Raw genomic sequence first — 20,721 nt, forward strand, 5'->3', positions numbered from 1 at the left:
CCAAGCACCACCTGGCCTCTCTTGGGCGGGGCCCGGCGAGAGGTGCCCCAAGCGCAGAGCGGCCAGTTTCTCAACGAACAACACCGCCTGGGAGTCGAGGCTCTGGGCGGCCTTTGGTGCAAGCAGGACACAAGGACGCAGGCGTGGCCAAGACCATTCTCTGGCCTTCACGCGAGCAGCCCCGGAAGAGAGTGCAACAGGATGCCTTCTCTCCCAGAGGGGTGTCACTGAACCAGCCTTCTCTCCTGACTCCCTACTCTTCCTTGGGGAGACTGAGTTGGAATAGTGCAGTGAATCAAGAGTTTAAATTCCAGGGGCTTTACTCACACGCAAGCTAGACCCAAGCAAGTCTCTCAACTCGTGACTATGATAATCAGATCCATGCAACCCGCCAACCTAAGAGGGGAGGCCCACTGCGCCGAGGGCCGACTCTTCCTGAGAGATGGGATTTTTAAAGGAGACAGTGGGGGAACAGTGCACATTTGAAGGGGCCAGCAGCAAAATGACGGAATCTCCCAGTCCGGCTGCCCAGCCAGGGTCCCCCTCACTCATTCGGGGTGCCCAAGAGGAGACCACCCCAGCCAGCTCTCGGGCCGTTGTCTGGGCTGCCCAGAAATGCTGGGGTGTGCAGCCCAACCCCACCCCACCTGCGGTCCGGGGATCCCCGCCACCCCCGTCATCAGGCCATCACTGCGCCTGCTGGTGGCTTCAGGCTGGCTCTTGGTCAAAGGAGGCCTCGGGGACCCATCCCCTGGCTTCTTCTGCACAGAGCACAGCTCCAGACTCCCTACCAGCTCATCAGACACAAATCCTCCCTCTCCCCACCTTCTCTCCCTGGAGACCGGGGCGAGCAACTGCGAAACCAGGCAGGCGGGCCCACCTCCGCCCCTACCTGCCCAGAAGGTGCCATCATTTGGGAGAAAATCTGGAGTGCCCCAGCTAGAGATCACCCCTTCACGGCTCGCTGTACAGGCTCATCTGAGAAATGTAACTGTGATCACGTGTCAGCAAACAGGGCCAAATCCTACGTTAGTTATTGCTCTGATCTGTACCGGGAGACCCACTAGGGGGGCACGGCGGCCCTCGGCGGCCTGCTTCCTGACTACTCACTCTCTGTCCACTGAACAAACCCACTCGAGGCCTCCAGCCCCAAGAGTCACAGCCCAGAGCGACAGGACAGCAAAAGCACGGCCGCCCATGGGGCAAAGACAGCTCCGCACACAGGGTCCGTCGATGCCTCCGGCGCCTACCAGTGCCCATGTGCACTTGCTGGGACCCCGGAGGTGGGGTGAGAAGCGAGAGGAGGGAAGGAAAGGAGGGAGGGAGAGATGGAGGGGCACAGAAAGACAGAGAGTCCAAAAAGAACAGGCAAATTTGGTACCCTCTCCAGAGTGTTTATTTCAATCAACCAAAGAAGGCGTGACCGCAAATGAACGGCATGCTTTCTTGACAAGCCAGAACGTTCCTGGGAAGGTACCAAATCTACCACACTATGTCCTTGGCTTGGAAATCCCACGTCGGCCGCTGTCCTGCCACAGTCGCAGTAGCAGTGGACGAGCAAGACGGAGCAAGTGTGCCAGGCACACTCCTGGGCCTGCCACGTGCCATCCGACAGTCACCTTGTCATCCACGCGCCCCACAAAGCTCAGCATTCACACCCAGGAAGCCACCTCTTCCGAGTGTCCCTGTAGAGACCCAGCTGGCGGGTGACTATAAAAACCACCTCGCAGGACTCAGCCGCCCCTCCCGACGAGGGCGCAAGTGTTGGTAAAGAGGATGGGTCAGATGCTTACAAAACGAAATGATTGGGAAACTCGTCTTCCTTTTAAACCCTCAGCCTCTGCCAGGCCAAAACAAAACTCCTCAGGCCAAGAAGACTCCTTCCCCATCTTCTGAGAATATTTCTTCCCAACCTTCTGGGGTGCAGTACGCAAGGGAAGGGCATGAAAAACTCAGGCCCAGGCATCGCAGACAGCGAAGTATTTGCCCCTGTTCACAGCTACTTTTTATTCCTCCTTCATTTTGGGGTTATTTGGGTGGACGGGGTCATAACATTTTCTTGTGTTTCCCTTGAAACAACCCGGGATGTTTTTTGTTTTTTTTTTTTAATACAGAGTAGGACTCTGCTTTGATATAAGACAGCTGGAAATTCATTCAGCAAGGGAGCGTTGACTGAACACCCACCGCGTGCCAGGAACTGCCCCAGGTGCTGGGGAGACACGCAGCAGCCAACAGAGACATCGTTCCTCCAGCATGGACCTCACACCCTGGTGGTAGGTGTTCCCAGACTACAGCCCACAGCTCAAACCGAGCCCACCACCTGTTTTTGTACAGCCTCTGAGCTAAGAGTGGTTTTGACCTTTAACGTTTGGGTGAGGAAAAAGAAAAAAAAAGGAAGAAAACCAGTTCATCACAGGTGAAAAGTATGTGAAATTCACAATTCTGTGACCACGAATAAAGTTTTATTGGAAAACAGGCACACTCATTCATTCCCATAGTTTTGTGCCATAATGGCAGAGCAGAGTAGTTGGGACAGACTGGCCTACAAAGCCAAAACTGACTCTCTGACCCTTTACAGAAAGAGTTTCTGTTCTCCTGGATGAGACAGACAATAGATACATAAACAGATTAATGTGTGTGTTTACACTAGTGCTGAATGCAAAGAAAAGGCAGGATGGGGAGAGAGGGTGGCTGGAAGGGTGAGTTTAGGCAGTGTGGCCAGGGATGGCCTCTGAGCTGAGACATGAATGACAAGGAGCCAGCTGGCTAGAAGAGTGAGGGAAGAGCAAGTGCAAAGGCCCTGATGCAGGGCAGGGAAGAGCAGGCAGGCAAGCTGGTTATGACTGAGGGAGCGGGCACAGGAGGGGGAGCAGTAAGGCAAGGAGAAAGGACAGACCACAGAGGACAGAGCAGGGAGGCCACGGGAAGGGGTCTCGAATTTTTTCCAGGAAGAACAGGAAGCTACTGGAGCGTTCTGAGTAGAGGCAGACCACTTTTCAAGTTTTTAAAAGCTCCTTGAGGAAGCGGGAGCGAAAAGTGACAGACCAGTGGGGACACCTTATCTAACCAACAAGCCGCTCCCAGAAGAGGCCAAGTCAAATCAGGGAGGAAACTAGGAAACCAACTCATCCAACAACAAAATCAATTCATCAATCCTCTCGGGCTTTACTACTGCAGTGACCCAAACCTGTTTTTTTTAATATCAGAGTTAAATCCAGTTCACTGGATAAAAATGTCTGCAACCAGCGTAAGAACAGCCCCGCGACTTCATGGACATTACTATTCAGGAGGAGGCAAGATGCAAGAAGTGAGTCACCCCAAAGTCAACTTAAAGAGAACTGTTAAGCAAAGTGACAGGAAGGGGTATGGTGCCGGGGGAGGGGGGAAGGGGGCATGGTGACAGGTGGAAGCCAGCCTGGGCAGGGCACCGGCACGGGCTCCGGGTGAGGACAGCCCCGGAAGAGCCCTGCGCCATGCCCATCAGGTGGCACGGGCAAGTCTGCGGGTGCACCCCTCTCCGGGAGGGAAAGCTGCGGGCTGGGACGGGCCAGGGAGAGGCAGAGCGACGGCCAGGAAGGACCTGGACAGCCAGGCTGAGTTTGGCCAGACACGGTTTGCAAACACAAGCCCCTCCCTATTCAAGGACAGAGGGGCGGAAGGGGACAAAGGGGGCCAGAACTTGAGGCAGAGCGGGGTCGTAGCCAAGTATCAGACCGCTGCAGGCTTAAAGGCTAAGTGACAGGATCTCCCTCAGGGGCAACTGTGTCCCCCAGGGGACACTCGGCAATGTCTGAGGCCATCTGCAGTTGTCACACTGGGGGTGCTCCGGGCATCAAGTGGGCGGGGCCAGGGATGCTGCTCAGGCCCCCGCGTGCCCAGGACGGTCTCCCGGAGGACAATCCGATCAAATGTGCACAGGCAGAGGGAGCCCCTGACAGAAGCAGATGCCGCACACCAGTAATCAACCGAGGCCAGCCCGAACCTCCGGTGCCACACAAAGCATTCAGTGCTTCTCATCCCCTTTGATCCCCCACAATGACCTAGCATGGATTCTCATTACACCCATTTTACAGATGAGGAATCGGAGGCCCAGAGAAGGGAAGTGACCTGCTCCAGAGAAGGGATTTGAACCCGGGTCCCTCACACTTGGAAGCCTGTCTGGGGAACAGAGAGAGGAACCCAGGGACACGGCCAAGCACAGCAGGTCAGAACGGAGTCCAGGTTCGGCCCTGCGCTCTGCTGCCCAGCATCCTCAGCCAGAGCCGAGGCACCAGGGCGGGGCAGGAAAGAGCTGGGGCAAAAAGGCCCCACGGAGTAGCCACGGAGCAAGTCTCTGGAGCAGAGCCAGGAACCCTGGCCAGCCGAGGCTGTGGGTGAGGCATGGTGGTGACCGAACAGGTCTGTGGGGCCCTCCGCGGTCATGCCCTCTGCAAGTAGTTCATTCACTCTCCACCCCGCCCCCCAACTTTGTTCCTGAGCAAGTGACTGGCCCAAGGTCACACAGCTCTGACCCCCCCCACACACACACACACCACACTTCCACATCCCAGGAAGAAAGCCACAAAGGCAAAGGCTCATTTGCCAGCGCCTCAGTCCATCACCACCCACCCCCGTCCCTGCCCATTCCCTGAACCAGTCCCTGCGGATGGTGGGCTTCACACCCCAGGACCCCCACCTCTCCCTTCCCCCACTAGAACCGAGGCCTCAAGTTAGGAATTCTCTACAACCTGTCCCAGAGCTCCACTGCCCGCCCCTTCTCACAGGTGTCAGATAGAAGCCAGGAACAGATGGCTGAGCCCCCCCAGGGAAAGGGGGTGGGGCATGGGAGGGCAGGGGCAAGAAACCAGCAGAGGCCCTGGCGGCGAAATGCGGGATCGAGTACAGACAGAGTGGCCAGGGTGGGGGGAAAGGGGCTTGGCGGGGTGGGGCTGGGGGGAGGGGGCCGACCACCCCAGAGGGCTCCTGCAGGATGGCAGAGGGACTGAGGAAAAGTACAACAAAGGCCGGGCGGGGTCCTAAAGGACCAATCAGCACTACCTTTCAGCGCCAGTATTTCACATCTCCTTAGCAGCCCACCCCCAACGAGGAAAGGATCAGAAAATGGGAGAAAAATCAATTGTTCTGGGACCTGTATATATTTCAAGTCTCAACAGCTACACGCTCACATGAGCGTGGACACACACGCACAGGCGGTGACTGACACAGGACCCGCATGCACGTGCTGCAACACCTGGACGCCATTTGGGCAACCACACCTCGGCCACCCCGTGTGCTCCCCAGCAGTGACGTCCCCCAGGGCAGGGCAGCCTGACCGGTGTGGTGTCCCCGGCACAAATGGAGGAACACCAAGATATGCCAAGCATCCAATCAGATACACGGAAAGAGGGCCAGCGAGTTTCAGAAACCCTCGACTCAGATAATCACAAGTTGACTCCACGACTTTCACACTCTGTCCTTCAAGTTTCCAAAAAACAAGCTGCAAAGACGGGAGAGGCTGTCCACAGCTCTTGCAGAGGTGGCAAGAAAAGGCTGACCGGCGAGTTGACAAACCCTCCCGAAGCCTCATAAGGAAGCTATTATTTGAGAATTAGGGGAGTCATTAGCTCTCGGATGGCGGAGATAAAAGCACGTAGAGTCATCTAATGAGCCCGTTTTAGGGGCTTTCTCCAGCCTGGGGACAACCACATAAATAGCTGTTGAGGCAGAGGGGTGGGGCAGGGCACCCCAGCCTTGAATGCATCCCAGTACCCTCCCACCCGAAGACACAGCCAGCACCCAGTGGGGCCCAAAGGAACTTGCTGAATAAATGCAGCTGACAGGAACACATGGACAAGAACACACTCTTTACATGTTGTAGGATCACTGGATTGCACTGAACAGAACCACCTTCTCACTAGTTTCATAACTCGGGAAACAGTTCCCCAGGTGCACCTGAATTATTAAAACAAAAGCATCCTCCCCTCAACCAAACAGATGGGACACACCGAAGAACAGTCCCCGCCTCCCCCGCCCACAGGGGGAGAACACTCTCCTGCAAAACCTTCCACAGTGCTCAGGTGGACACGCACCCCATTCCACCTGGGGTCATCGCGCCCACTGGGCGCAGACTCGGGCCCCTGCACGTTGCGGGGCAGGTCCCTTGCAAAATGAATCCGTCCCCCCAAGCTCCCACCGGGGTCGCCGCGGGAGCGACTCCACAATCTATTCCTACAGAGAAGGGGGTCTTTGAGATGGCGATGGGGCTCGAAGGGGGAGGCACTGAGGGAACGCGTCTGGCAGCTGCGAGGTGCATACCAAGTGGATACGTTTTTTAATAATAATTTAAAAATTCCGGACTGCACGCTTATTTTAGGGGGCTCGCAGATAGGAAGCGAGTTGGGAAGCCGCGACGGCGCGGCGGGCTGTCTCAGGGCGGGGGTGGGGTGCAGCGATGGCCGTGTCGGGGGCCGCCACCGGGCAGCGCCCCGGTGACCCCGCCGGAGGAGGAAACGCAGGCGGGGGCGGGCCGGGGCCTGGGATCGCCCGTTCCCTCGCGCTCGCGAGCTCTCTGTCTCTGCCTCTCTCTTCTTTTTTTTTTTTTTTTTTTTTTTAATTATCAGGATTGTTGTGAATAATAAAAGAGAAGGGCCCAGCCGGGCAGGGCCGGCCGGGCCGGGCCACCCACGCTGTCATCTTTTGTGCAGGGCCGGCGGGGACGCCCCGGCCCAGCCCCCGCGCGCGCCCCCGGCCCCGGGCCGGACGCCCCCGCCTCCCGCCCCCGGCCCCGCCATTGTCCGGCCGCGCCGCCCCCGCCCGAGGCCCGGCGGGCGCCCCCGGGCCAGGCGGTTAACGCCCCCAACCGCCTCGCGGGCCGGGACAAAGCGCGGCGGCCGCGGCCCGAGCAGGCCGCGCCCGAGGCCTGGGCCTCGAGTCCCGGGCGCCCGCCCGCAGCCCGGGGCGCGGCGCGGGGGCGGCGGCGGCGGCGACTGCGGCGGCGGCTGCGGCGGCGGTGGCGGCGGCGGGGCCAGAGCTTGGACGCGGCGGCCGCCTCCCCGCGGGCTCACCTGAGGCGGCGCGCGCGGCCCGGTCCGGAGCAGCGGCGCGCGCTCCCCCGCCCTCGGCGTCGCACCCCCAGGCCCCGCTCGGGCCGGGCCCCGCTCGGTCGCTGGCGGCCGAGCCCTCCGCGGGCGCCCCGGGCGGGGCTTATGAGGCCGCGCGCCAGCTCCGCCCTGGCTGCCATTGGCCCCCGAGCCCACGCCCGCGCGTCCATTGGCTGTCGCTGACAGCTCCGCCCCTCCCCTCCACCGGGTCCATCAACATCTCACGGCCCGCCCCCCGCGCGCCTCGATTGGGGGGGCGCAGGGGGCTGGCCTCCCCTCCCCATTGGCTGACCGGTCGGGACACGCCGGCGCCCACCCACGTGCCCGCTGACCGGCTCCGTTTTCATTGGAAGCGGCGCACGCCAGCCAAGGGAGCCGCTACCAACCCGACGGTGGCTGGGCCTCGGATTGACAAGGGCGCCTCGGGGACCGCCCAACGACCGCACGGGAGCAAGTGAGCATTGGCTTACGGGGTGAGCCCGAGGCGCGGACTGGCTGACGTGAATGCCAATCAGGGCCCGGGCCCCGCCCCGGTTATCAGGCTGCAACTGAGTACGTGAGACCCAGCACAACATCAGCACCAGGCCCTGGAGGCACGCGAAAGGGGTTCGAGACCGGTGGCCGGAACTTGGACGCAGAGTTCCCCAGTTCATTAAGTCCTGACGTGGGAAACAGCTCTGGTGCAACCCCTTTTGCAAAACAGGAGAAGAACTGGAGAAATAAAAAGTCACGCAGCAAGCGTCCCTCCTCTGCCCCCCCCCAAAAGCCAAATTTATTCCCATCACAATCAACAAAACTTGGCAAATCGGCAAGGCCCACCGGGTAGTTAGGTGCGCTCCCCCGAGTTCCCTAACACGAGGCAGTCCCTAACACCACGGTTCCAAGCTCAGCTGGGCCCCACGCCTCACTGGAACCTCGCTGGGCCTCAGTCTCCCCTGTGAAGTGGATAGGATGGTAACACACACACACAGCCGACCCCGCCGGCCCCTCCCCAAGGGATGTTGCAAGGATGAGTGGGACGCCACACACAAAGGGTTTGAGCTGGTGGCTTCATCCGAGTGGGTTCACCACTGTCTTCATCGTTAACTACTTGAGCAGTAGGCAACAGTGGGGTGCGCCCCGGGTAGCGGGCAGTCGTGTGAATCGGCAGCAGGGCGTTTCCCAGTAATATTTGTGTTATCCACATTGTACCCCCCAGGGAGGTCAGGCACCCCGAGTAACCCCCCGGAGCTCACGCCTGCAGCGCCAAAGGTGTTCCTCTACACACCCACCTTCGGGGTCCTGGCCAGCTAATCTGTGGCACAGGGCACTCTGCAGCACTTCGAACTGTGTAGCAGTTTAACAAGAGGGCGGTCTCCAAACACTGTCCTGGAATGATCCCCTGCACACATTCGTGAGCAGGCTGCAGAATGGTCCAGAATTCGGTGTCCAGTAACCTACGATATGGGGAAGACACACCGAGACCCGAGTCGTGTGGTCTCCAAGAGCATGCATCCGAGACAATGCAGAGAAGGGCCACCGCGGAAGGGAGAAAAGGAAATCTTTGGAGAAAGGAGAGATCCACGTGGGTAGAAAGGGTAATCTGGGGCGCCTGGACGGTTCAGTCATTAAGCGTCTGCCTTCGGCTCGGGTCACGATCCCCGGATTCCTGGGATCGAGCCCCGCATCCGGCTCCCTGCTCAGTGGGGAGCCTGCTTCTCCCTCTCCCACTCCGTCTTTCTCTGTCAAGTAAATAAATAAAATCTTTAAAAAGAAAAAAAAGAAAGGGTAGTCTGTGGGGACTTGAATCTGTTCAGGGAGATTGTCCCTTCTCGTGGGACCATATTCACAGACTCCTCATGTAGTTAAAATTAAACTTTAAAAATGGGAAAGAACATCTGCCCCCAAGGAACTCCCTAAGCTGTGGGAGAGACAAATGGCATTTGATTTTGGTAACACAGTATCCAACGTGCAACAATGGAGGTTCCCCCACCCCCAAAAATACACACAGGCCTTCTGTTCTCCTGTAACACAGTGAGTTCCAGGTATTTGGATGACACAGACTCAAAAAATAAAAAAAAATTTTAATTGGAGCACCTAAATAGGTTGTCAACTTATTTTGTCTGGGGAGATTTTTTTTAATGCCATCTATTATGTAAAAATTGAACATTAACAATTGTACAATAAGAATCCAGAAAAAGGGTGTATTTGAGGGTTCACCATACAATTCAACTTTTCTGTTTGAAAGTTTGCATAATAAGGGGCGCCCGAGTGGCTCAGTTGGTTAAGCGACTGCCTTCGGCTCAGGTCATGATCCTGGAGTCCCGGGATCGAGTCCCGCATCGGGCTCCCCGCTCAGCGGGGAGTCTGCTTCCCCCTCTGACCCTCCCCCCTCTCATGCTCTATCTCATTCTCTCTCTCAAATAAATAAAATAAAATAAAATCTTTAAAAAAAAAGAAAGTTTGCATAATAAGATTGTTAGGGGAAAAAAGTACAAGAGCTGCCATTTAATTTAAAAAAAAAGGTCCTATGCAAAGTAGGAAGGACACAGAATTCTCAAATGGGCAAATTCTCCGGGGGATAAGTCACCTGGGTTTTCTTTAGGTCTTTGCAGACAGGTGCGAATCTCATGAAAGGCTGGGACTGGGAGCCTTGCTGTACCCCTCCCCGAACAAGCCTCGAGCAGCCCAGGGCCGGCTCATTTTGTTTTAAGATTTTATTTATTGGTTTATTGCGGGGGGGAGAATGAATGGCAGGAGGGGCAGAGGGGGAGAGAGAATCTCTTAAGCAGACTTCACGCCGAGCCCAACACGGGGCTCACTCTCATGACCCTGAGATCATGACCTGAGCCGAAACCAAGAGTCTCGCTCAACCAACTGAGCCCCCCAGCTTCCCCAGGAGAAGGAATTCTGACATTCCATTTTGCTTCAACTATGCATCACTAGGGCGCCTGGGTGGCTCAGATGGTTAAGCGTCTGCCTTCAGCTCAGGTCATGATCTCAGGGTCCTGGGATCGAGTCCCGCATCGGGCTCCTTGCTCAGCAGGGAGTCTGCTTCTCCCTCTGCCTCTGCCTCTCCCCCTGCTTGTTCTCTCTCTCAAATGAATAAATAAAATCTTTTTTTTAAAAAAAGTATGCATCACTAGACTTACATATAGTAGGTTTCCCATTTTTGAACACAAACACACAAATATGCACACACCCCGCATCGGGCTCCCCACTCAGTGGGGAGCCTGCTTCTCACGTTTGTTTGCTAAGGTGCTAGACAAGGTCTTGGTCACTTATAACACGAACTGAAATGAATAGAAAACTGTGATAAGGCAGTATATATGGCACTGTCCTCACTTTGTGTTTCAATTTGTATACACCTACGTACGTGCCCTGGCTTTGCCACGTCTTTGGGTAAGCCACTTAACCTCCCTGTGTCTCAACTGCAAAATGGCTAGGAGTCAAAACTATATTGGAGGGCTCTGTTGAGGTCGAACACCGTGGTACCCATACATACAGGCGCACAACAGGTATAAATAAAGCCTGAGGATGTGAACCAATTTTATAACCTGGAGTGGAGGAAAAGAAGGAACACACTTTACACTAAAAAGTCAACTGGGTCGGGGCGCCTGGGTGGCTCAGTAGGTTAAACCGCTGCCTTCGGCTCAGGTCATGATCCCAGGGCCCTGGGATCGAGCCCCGCATCGGGCTCCCTACTCACGCGGGAAGGCTGCTTCTCCCTCTGCCTGCCGCTCCCCCTGCTTGTGCTCTCTCTCTCGCTCGCTATCTCTATGTCAAATAAATAAATAAAATCTTAAAAAAAAAAAAGTCAACTGGGTGGATTTTAAAAGGTGGCTAATCCAGGGGCGCCTGGGTGGCTCAGTCGGCTGCACGTCTGCCTTCGCCTCGGGTCATGATCCCAGGACCCTGGGATCCAGCCTCGCGCTGGGCTCCCTGCTCAGCAAGGGAGTCTGCTTCTCCCTCTCCATCTGTTCCTCCCTGCTCTGCTCCTGCTCTCTCTCTTAAATAAAGAAAATCTTTAAAAGAAATAAATAAAAAGGTGGTTAATCCATAAAATGGACTATTATTCAGCCTTTAAAAGGAGTAAAACATGGACAAAGCTCAGGGAGGGAACCAGACACGGAAGGCCACACAGTGTGATTCCACGTGCGTGAAATGTCCAGAACAGGCTCATCCATGGACAGGAAGGGGGCTTGAAGGTGCGGGGTTGGGGGGCCAGGTGGGGGAGGACTGCTGATGGTGATGGGAGTTCTTTCTAGGGCAATGAGAATGTTCTAGAACTAGAGGCGATGGTTGCTCAACTCTGAACGTACTAAAAACCAGTTAACTGTACGCTTTAAATGGGTGAACTTTAGGGCAATGTGAAGTGTATTTCAATAAAGCTGTTATAGAACAATAAAAACCAAACCCAACCCAACCCTACCAGGAAACAAACATGCCTAATATTGTGATTTTTTTGCATAGCAATTCCAGGTACACTTTCCTAAGTTTTGCTAATTTTTAACAATGACATTGTTCTTAACTTTCCAAATGAGAGAAACATCCAAAAAACCCACAATCCCAAAGGCAGATGTGCAGCCGACTGAGCCACCCAGGCACCCCTGGATTAACCACCTTTTAAAATCCACCCAGTTGACTTTTTTTTTTTTTTAAAGATTTTATTTATTTGACACAGAGAGAGAGATAGCAAGAGAGAGAGAGAGAGAGCACAAGCAGGGGGAGTGGCAGGCAGAGGGAGAAGCAGGCTTCCCGCATGAGTAGGGAGCCCGATGCGGGGCTCGATGCCAGGGCTCTGGAATCATGACCTGAGCCGAAGGCAGCAGTTTAACCAACTGAGCCACCCAGGCGCCCCAATCTCAACAAGGGACCCACCCCTGTGTGTTCCGTTCCCGGGGTAGGGCCCGCCTGGGGACGTTCATGGCATTTCCTCTGCTCCTCGTGGCTGGGCATCATTCCTGTTTTTATTTCACATTCACACTTGACATTTCTTTGAGACATAATTCATCTACCGTACAACTGACCCATTCAAGAAGTGTACAACTCAAAGCATTTCGGTACATCCCCGAATGTGTGCAGCCATTAGCAGACCTAGAACATTCTTGTCCACCCCACGAAGCAGCGCCCCGCCCTCCCCACAGCATGCTTTCAACAGCACACTTGACACATTTGAAAGGACCCAGAGAGACAGAACTTTTTCCTGGTTATCAAGTCAGATCTGCCCACATCATTATTTAACCATCAATAAAAGGTGCAGGCAATAGGTCGATGTGAATAATGGCCTCTACAGAGCATAGCTGCTCCCTTCCCTGGAGTCGACCGTTAAACCTGCCTCCTCCTTGGCCTCTGACCTCTGCGGAGCCAGCATTTCAGGTCGTCGGGACCCTCACCCCCTTGGTGCCCAAACATCCCCTGGCCTGCCGAGAGCTCTCCGGGATCATGTGACTCCTGGTTGCTGATTCAGGTCCATCTCCTAATGGAGATCATGGCTGTCTGTTTCCTCAAATATAAATGGGGAACAGCGCCACTCACCTAACGAGCATTAAGTGACCCCCATCCAAGATGGAAGGCTGGATTTGGCCCCTTGGCTCGGGTTTGTGGATCCTGCTAAGGTCAAAGCCTGGCGCCTCCCAAGTGGCACTTAGGGCCACGGCCCGTCACTCTGTCTTCGACCTGACCTGTCCTCCAAGCAGGACTGATGCCGCTCGCCAGGTCGGTGTCCCCAGGCTTTGGAGAAGAGGAACAGAGGTGCCACAAAACACCTCGCAAACAGAAGACACAACCCGATGCATCTGTAAAAGGCATTTATTCTGAGAATCTAAAATCTGGACAAAGAATACTGAACTTTTTAGAAAAAGCCTACACAGGATTTTGTTGTTTCTTCCTAATACATTAACAAACCTAATAAGAAGAAAAGAAAAACTTTTAAAACAGTATCGCTCCAGTTTGTCTGCAGTTATGGGATTCAAAATATTCCTGTTCTATTGAGGTAAAAGCTGCAAACTTTGGTAAAGTTAGAAAAAAAAAAAACCAACAAATCATTCCAAAAAAAATACAAAACCAAAAAAGAAAAAACAAAAACACAACCAAACCCTAAGTTATAGCTTTCTTGGTACATATACAATAACTACAAAAAATTTCATTCAAAAAAGTACTTAAAACAAAAAAAATCTCCCTCTTAAAATTCTCAGTTGGTGAGCTGACAATTCAATTGAAAGGATCCACAGAAATGAAATCACCCCCAAACACTCACCCAGTATCAGGAAGAACTGGCTAGCCCCAGTTTTAGAATCTGGCTGGCGTTTTCAACAATTCAGTGCTAAAAGAGAGCCTCGTGTTTACAACAAAAGAAAGACCCCAAGGCACTTGAACATGGCTTCGAACGTGTGCTTCCATGGTGCGGCAGGCGGGCCGGCCCTTGGCCGCACGCCCAGCCCCGCGCAGAGCAGTCCGGTGGCGGCGGCGGCCCCCCACGCACCCGGGCAGAGGGCTCTGCGTGCGTAGCTGCAACACGAGAGCGGACTGGGGGGCATGGCTTTGGGACAGGCGTCTGAACCGGCCGGCCAGGACCTCTCGCCACCTTCCCGGCGGGCGACAGCAGGGCCAGGCACACCCGGGCCACCACCAGGCATCACCTTGCTGGCTTTTAGGCAGCAAAACGCCGTCAGGGAGATGCGCTCACTTTCAACTTCGGGGGCCCAAGCCACACACCTTGAAGAGATGGTTCCGGGCAGCCGGGCGCCTCCTTGCTCGGCGGCGGCAGGAACTTCTGGGAACTTGGCGCTGGGAACACAAGCAGCCTTCGCGCCAAGGCGTTTTTAATTCCATCTTCAGAAAAAATTTTTTGTTTGTCTTTTGCTGATAAACTGCAGGCTTGGTATTTTTTTTTAAAACCAAAATAAAAACACAGAGAAGTCCAACTTTCTTTCTTTGAGCATAATACAAACTCCTGAAAATTTATAGGTTAAAAAAAAAAAACAAAACAAAACCAGGAAGACAAGGCTTTTTAGGGAGTGCAGGAAAAACTACATGTTTAAGTTAAACCCACTAAAAACAAAAGAGGGGGCAGAGACCCCTGTGACACGTTTTTTAAAAACTGCCGGCGAGAAGTGCTTGAGGATCACCGCCCGCTGCCGTAGCCGGGGAAGAGCTGGTTGAGGATGGCCTGCAGCGGCTGGTTCACCTGCATGGCATAGCTCCGGCCCAGGTCGTAGCGGCAGGCCGGGCAGCTGAACACCTGGGCCCTGAAGGATCTGTCCAGGCAGTCCTGCAGGAGAGGGCTGAGTGAGCAGCACTGTCCCAGCCAGCCACCCACGTCCCCCGGGCGCAGGGCGAGCAACGACCACCGACCCGCCCACTCCATCCCCCCAGACGCAGGGCGAGCAATGACCACCAACCCCGCGTCCCCCCAGCATGGGGGTGAGCAATGACCACCAACCCCGCATCCCCCCAGCATGTGGTGAGCAACAATCACCAACTTCTCACAGGGTCCAGAGGCCTTCTCTGACCGTCGGTCTCACTTTCTACCTCTAGGCTGGCCTCCCTGGGGCTCCTCAAAGGCTCCAAGCCCATCCTGGCCTCTAGGCCTTGGCACTTGTAGCTCATGCCACCTAACAGGTTTGTCCTCTGGCTCTCCTGTCACTCATGCCTCGGCCCAAGTCACTTCCTCAGAGGACCCTTCCCTGATGACCCCAGAGTATCAGAAGCAGCCCTCACCCTACTTGTCTTAAAACAGCACCTTCCACCTTCTGGAATCACCTTGTACTAACGTCCTCGTATGAAGCAGGCCAGACACCGCCTGCCACTTGAAGAGGTCTTGCTGACCCGGCCAGCACCGAGCACCGGACCCTGACACACACATGTTCAACAAATACACGCTGAGAAGAAAGGACGGAAGGCAGGCAGGATCTCTCGCCTGCCTTCTGGGTTCATACACCACTCTGCACCACATGAGAGCTGGAGAAGCAAGTCAGGTGGGAACAGAGCTAAGGGGCAGACAAGCCCTGGACAGCCAGCTTCCCACTCACAGAAACAGGGAAGACGCCACCCGCAGACACAGGGCATGCACGTGCGCGAGCACCCGCGCAGGTGCACACACCTGAAGGATGGCGTCAGGCAAGCGGGTGAGGGGGGAAAGGTCAACAAGGCAGAAAGTCTGCTGATGCCACCGCACATCCAGCCACTGGACATGGGCTGTGGCTTCTGCTCCCATTTGGAAAACTCCTCATTCCTTTTTCAATCATCTCCAGCCTTGATTCCAGAGACCAAAGGCGGTTCTTTCTGCTCAACACAACTAAGATTCAGGTCCACGTTCAAAAATCAGGTTCTGGACTGCTGCATTATTCACAATAGCCAAAAGATGGAAACACCCCAAGTGTCCATCCGCACACTGGAATGTTAGTTCAGCCTTAAAAAGAAAGGGAAGGGGCGCCTGGATGGCTCAGTCGGTTAAGCGTCAGACTCTTGGTCTCAGCTCAGGTCTTGATCTCAGGGTTGTGAGTTCAAGCCCAATATTGGCCTCCACATTGGGAATGCAGCCTACTTAAAAAAAAAAAAAAGGTGGGGAGTGAGGACATCCTGACACCTGCCATGATGTGGAGAGACCCCGAGGACACCATGCTCAGTGAGAGGAGCCAGACCCAGAAGGACACATCCCGCAGGAGGACCCCACTCCCAGGAGGTCCCCAGAGGAGTCCCGTCCACACAGACAGAGAGGAGAGGGTGGGAGCCGGGGCTGGGGCAGGGGGTGGGGAGTCCGTGCTTCGTGGGGACAGAGTCTCCGTGTGGGGAGATGGAAAGTTCTGGAGACGGAGGGTGGGGTGGCTGCAGGACAGTGTGAGTGGGCTTCATGCCGCGGAGCTGTGCACTAAAAATGGTTACGATGGCAATTTTCACTGTGTGGGTATTTCACTACAATAAGTTTTTTAATAGAGTAAAAACAAAGTCAGGTGCTGGGATACGTAGGCCAAAGCCATTTTCCTAGGACGGCTCAGAGGCTGCGGTTCCAGCAGCGACCAGCGACAGACCAAACGCACAGGCCCTTCCCCGGCACCCGCGCTGGCTCTGCTGAGATGCTCTGAAGTGGCCTCCCCACAACCCGCCGGCCCCGCCGTCTGTCCCGTCTCTGCCTGCGTGCTGGCCCAGAAGCTGGCCGGGAGGGTGTCGCCCCCTTCCTCTACACCAAGGCAATGGGGGGCTCAGAGGGCCTGGGTGGCTTTCCAAGGCCACACAACCGGGAGGGGCTGAGCCTCTGCTTGGGGCGCGCAGGCTTCTCTCCTGGGCCACACTGCCAAGGGGACTTAGCGGGCTGCATGGCAGGGTGGCAGGGTGGCAGGGCCCGAGGACAGAAGAGGGAAGGGCCTGACCTGCCACACTGCCTGATGGTCTCGGAGTCCCTCCCCTGATGGGACAGCTAACACAGGAGCCTGAACCGAGATGACCCCAAGGCAAGAAAGGGGGCCAGCAGCTCAGAGAGCAAGGGTGGCTGGGAGGCAGGGACAGTCCCTTCCACCACAACTGCCTGCCTGCACTGCCCATAAGTTCCTACTGAGCAACTCTAACTAGAGGACACCGCCAAACAGCCGTTCCTGCTCACCAGCAGCACCCACCTGCGCAATTCTGCCTCCAGGGGACGCGGGGTGGTGCCGGGAACCTCTGCAGCTATCACAACTGGGGGTGATCCTGGCACGGAGGGGTCACTGCCCGCAGAGACGGACCCACCCCAGCGTCAGCACAGCTGCAGAGGAGACCGTCGCCACCCCCGGTCTCTCTTCCAGTCCAGCCCTCCTGATTGACCACTCTCCATGCCCACCTCCCAGCCCTCGTCCCCTACAGGCCCCAGCTGCTCCGCCCTGCCTGCCTGTCCAGGCTTCTGCAAACACCGTTCTGCCCACCTGAGCTGTCACCTCCACTAGGAAGCCCTCCCTCCTGCTCCTCTAGGAGCCAAGCACCTCACACCTCACCGTCCCAGTCCACAGCATGCTCAATCGACATTTATTATAACCAGACCTCAGGCTGAGCCTGCCACCCATCCTCTCCTGCCCTGGACCCCCAGCCACCTAGGAGGCTGGGGGAGAATGTTCCAGGGGAGGGAGAACCGGGGAATACTCCTAAAGCAGGTAGGCTATGGCCTGTGGGAGGGACAGGCGGAGGGCCAGGTGGAGGGCCAGTGCGCCTTAAAGTCACAGGGAGGTGGGCAGGGTGGCCCAGGTGCTGCGTTTTACTCTGCAGCACAGCGGGGGCACAGGAAGGGGAGGACAGTGTCCGCTGAGCAACCCCCGCCCCCGGCCCACAGCCGCCCTTCTCACCTTGCACACATTATGCTGGCACACGGTCGTGATGGGGCGAAACACCAGCTCCTGGCAGCAGATGCACTGGAACGCCTCCTCCACCTTACTCAGGAACTTCTGGAACTGCAGGAGCGCGCGTGAGAGTGGACCAGACCTCCTCCGACAGGGTCGGAACCGGCGCCCCCACCTGGGGGCCGGAGGCAGCTCTTGCCCCACGTGAGGACAAGAAAACAGAAGCCCAGAGAGGCAGGCCATGCCCAGAGTCAAGCCGAGGGGCACCCGCGGCCCAGAGCACACCCGGCTCAGAGTCAAGAGTGAGCTTATCAGCGGCTCTTCCCTCAGTACACGTGAGGCCTGGGCGTGGGGGCCCATCGGCAGGTAACACAGAAGAAACCCGGCCCACTTGGAGCATGGAGGCCAGCGGGGGAGACCGAAGACGAGACCGGTGGGAACAGAAACGTCTCGGCAGTGCTGGGGGGGCGGGGAAGACAGCAGGGAGCCGGGGGGAGAGGGGGTCCCTGGAATGCCAGCGGTCAGGCAGCGCTCCGTGGAGGAGGTGACCTGGAGGACACATGGCTGGCTAGGTCATGGCCCCCAAGATGCCACCTCTGAACCCCGGGACTTGTACATGTCACCTCACGTGGCTCAAGGAACTTCACACAGATGGGATTAAGGGCCCTGAGATGGGACAATATCCTAAGTTACCCAGGGAGCCCACCATATGAGAGGGACAGAGGGAGGTCTGGCCCTCAGAGAGGCCCGTGTGACCACTGAGGCACAGTCTGCAAGGATGTGCCGGGGCCAGTGACGCAGCACCTCCAGAAACTGGGAAGCCTAGGAGCCTCTGGAAGGAACCGGCCCTGCCCACACCTGCACTGAGCCCCGAAAGACTCATTTTTGGCCTCTGCCCTCCAGAACTTTGAGAGAAGAAATCGGGTGTTGCTCGGAGCCACCAGATATGTGGTCATTCGCCACGGGGCCGCAGGGGACCCATGCAGGAGCACTGCGGGGGAGGGTACTCGGGGCCGAGGGGACCACGCGGGCCAAGGCCCCGAGACAAGATGACCAGGACCAAGAGCCCGGGAGAGGGCGTCAGAGTAACAGGCAGACTCCAAGGGGCCTGTGCAGGGGAAAGCACAGAGAGCCCGTTCCCACGAGGTCCGGGCGGTGGCCGGAGGACACCAAGCAGGCGGTGACCCATCTAGGTCACTCATCCTGCTCAGGGCAGGAGGATCGAAAAAAGACAGGCCTGGTTTAGCCGGTTCGCAGAGAGCTGAGCACAGACGGACCTTATGAGCCAGCAGTCCCGTGCCTGGGACTGTGCCCTGGAGAGGCAGAGCCGCGACGGTCACAGCAGAGCTGCAAGCCAGCCCGCGTCCCCCCACAGGTGCACGGACAAACCCGGTGCGGTCCACCCACGCGCTGGAATATTACTCGGCACTAGAAAGGAAGGGGCCCTGACACCTGCCACGACGTGGACGGGCCCCGAGGACACCGGGCTCAGTGAGAGGAGCCGGACCCAGAAGGGCACATCCCGCAGGAGGACCCCACTCCCAGGAGGTCCCCAGAGGAGTCCCGTCCACACACAGACAGAGAGGAGAGGGTGGGAGCCGGGGCTGGGGCGGGGGGTGGGGAGTCCGTGCTTCACGGGGACAGAGTCTCAGTTTGGGGAGATGAGAAAGTTCTGGAGACGGAGGGTGGGGGTGGCTGCAGAACAGGGTGAAGGTGCTTCATGCCGCTGAGCTGTGCACGTAGAGACGGTTATGACAGGGAATTATTTCTACATCACCACATAAACAAAGATGAGGGGAGAGGCCGCCCAGGCCGGGTCGGGGTGGGGGCGGTGGGCACTCACCGGCCCGTCTTTGAGCGACTTCAGGATCTCGCTCCACAGCTTAGTGTTGCTCTGATCCTCCTTGATGAGGCTGCTCTGTTGGGCCGTGAGGCTGTAGGGCTCCACCTTGCTCTTCTTGGGTGTCCCTCCCGGGGACCCAATGCCAGCCTTGCCACCTACGGGGACAGAGCAGAGGGGGTGAGGGCAGGCGGCCGGACATGCTCACAGGGAGGCCCGGGGAGGCTGCCCGCAGAGACACGCACCCGCGGACTTGCTCTTGCGCTTGCCCTTCCTGGGGGACGTGAAGGCCCCCTCCTCTTCCATCTCCTGCTCCTCGGCCTCCCTCTTGCTGTTCTCCTTCTCCTTCTCCTTCCTGGCCCGGGCCTCCAGGTAGCCTTCCGGGTACTGCAGGAGAGTGGGATTGGCCATAAGGAGCAACGGAGGGTCCGGGCGCCCTTCCTGCCCCCTCCCTCTACCCTCACCTCGTTGACAGTCTCTCCCCAGTCCCCACTGTCGCCTCCAGAGACTTGGGACTCCTTCTCCTGACTCAGCCTCCAGGGGATCGCTGGCAAATAAACCTCTACCCGGCAAACATACCAGAAATAAAAGGGCAAAGGGCACCATCTGCGCCCGACAAGGGAACAAGGGAACGCACAGAAAATGCTCACCATCAGATCTAGCAATAAGAGAGTCTAATCATTATCCTTATTTGTCCGTTCAGAGGCAGGCAAGCTTTCCCACGAGGGGCCAAGCCTCAGAGCTCTGCTGTAGCCCCAAAGCGGACAGGGCCCAGGAAGGAATGGACGGGCAAGGCTGGGCCTCCAGAGAACTTCCTTCACAAAGACATGGCCCCGAGGCCTTGGCTCGCCAACCCAATTTTGAGGAGTCTGGGGCTCCCCCGGGGTCTAAGAGGCATTATTTGATGATAACCCCATCTCTGAGGCACCTCCTATTACGTGGGATTTTCCAGTGTGTCATCTAGAAACCATCAAGTGTCTTCAGCAACACGAAGTCACAAATACTCCCACCAGCATCTGGTGGGTCCTGTCCCACGACTATTTTTCTCCCCAGTTCCTCAAGCTTCTGAAATTCTCCGTGGTGCAAACATCATGTTCAAAAGACAACTTCATGACCCCCTGGGGGAGGCGCTATCTGATTCTCAGTAGCAATTAAGATTCCTTAAATAGTCCCACACTGAGTTATCAGCTGTAAAGAGACTCGCCATAATGAACAGAAACACCATAATTATGGTGCAGAAAAGGCACGCCGCGCACCCGGTGAACTCTGGGAGATACAGCTGCTGGGAGGAGGTGAGCAAGGGCTCTGAGGGGGCATTCCTCCCCACATCCCACCGGTTTTATGGGTTTGCCTGTGCGTGCTTGGAGGAGGCGTGAAGCCTAGCAAAAAGGAAGATCCCGGATTCCACGCTGATTTCACACAAACTCCTCCCTGAACACAACTCTAACAAGGAAGTCTGGCTCTCCACCCTCAAACTCTTGAGTGCAAAGACAACCACCAGCAGCCCACCGCCGAG

General features: G+C 56.6%; 2 protein-coding genes and 1 long non-coding RNA gene across 12 annotated transcripts in view; 1 reads left to right on the top strand and 2 right to left on the bottom strand.

Moving 5' to 3' along the window:
• The window catches only part of KDM4B (lysine demethylase 4B), a 133,614-nt gene extending 126,471 nt beyond the window's left edge, over positions 1 to 7,143 (bottom strand). For all 9 annotated transcript variants that reach the window (XM_028125998.2, XM_028126006.2, XM_088017897.1 and 6 more), the window contains exon 1: positions 7,044 to 7,143. The gene's annotated coding sequence lies outside the window, so the exon portion shown is untranslated. The remainder of the gene's footprint in view (positions 1 to 7,043) is intronic.
• On the top strand, positions 1,871 to 4,429 carry LOC114226099 (uncharacterized). The gene is made up of 4 exons (XR_015766662.1): positions 1,871 to 1,979; positions 2,115 to 2,273; positions 3,207 to 3,307; positions 4,074 to 4,429. It is a non-coding gene; the product is annotated as an uncharacterized LOC114226099 (long non-coding RNA).
• Positions 7,144 to 12,859: 5,716 nt separating the features above from the next.
• Positions 12,860 to 20,721, bottom strand: part of UHRF1 (ubiquitin like with PHD and ring finger domains 1) — a 30,929-nt gene continuing 23,067 nt past the window's right edge. For both annotated transcript variants that reach the window (XM_028126186.2, XM_028126187.2), the window contains exons 14-17: positions 19,451 to 19,592; positions 19,209 to 19,363; positions 17,372 to 17,476; positions 12,860 to 14,331 (exon numbers count right to left, since the gene is read on the bottom strand). In XM_028126186.2, the coding sequence (XP_027981987.1) occupies positions 14,185 to 14,331; positions 17,372 to 17,476; positions 19,209 to 19,363; positions 19,451 to 19,592 (549 nt within the window). In that variant the 3' untranslated portion in view covers positions 12,860 to 14,184. The remainder of the gene's footprint in view (positions 14,332 to 17,371; positions 17,477 to 19,208; positions 19,364 to 19,450; positions 19,593 to 20,721) is intronic.

The sequence above is a fragment of the Eumetopias jubatus genome, unplaced genomic scaffold, assembly GCF_037043125.1.
Source record: "Eumetopias jubatus isolate StellerSeaLion01/CBP00866 unplaced genomic scaffold, mEumJub1_p1.0 scaffold_1, whole genome shotgun sequence".
Taxonomy (NCBI): Eukaryota; Metazoa; Chordata; class Mammalia; order Carnivora; family Otariidae; genus Eumetopias; species Eumetopias jubatus.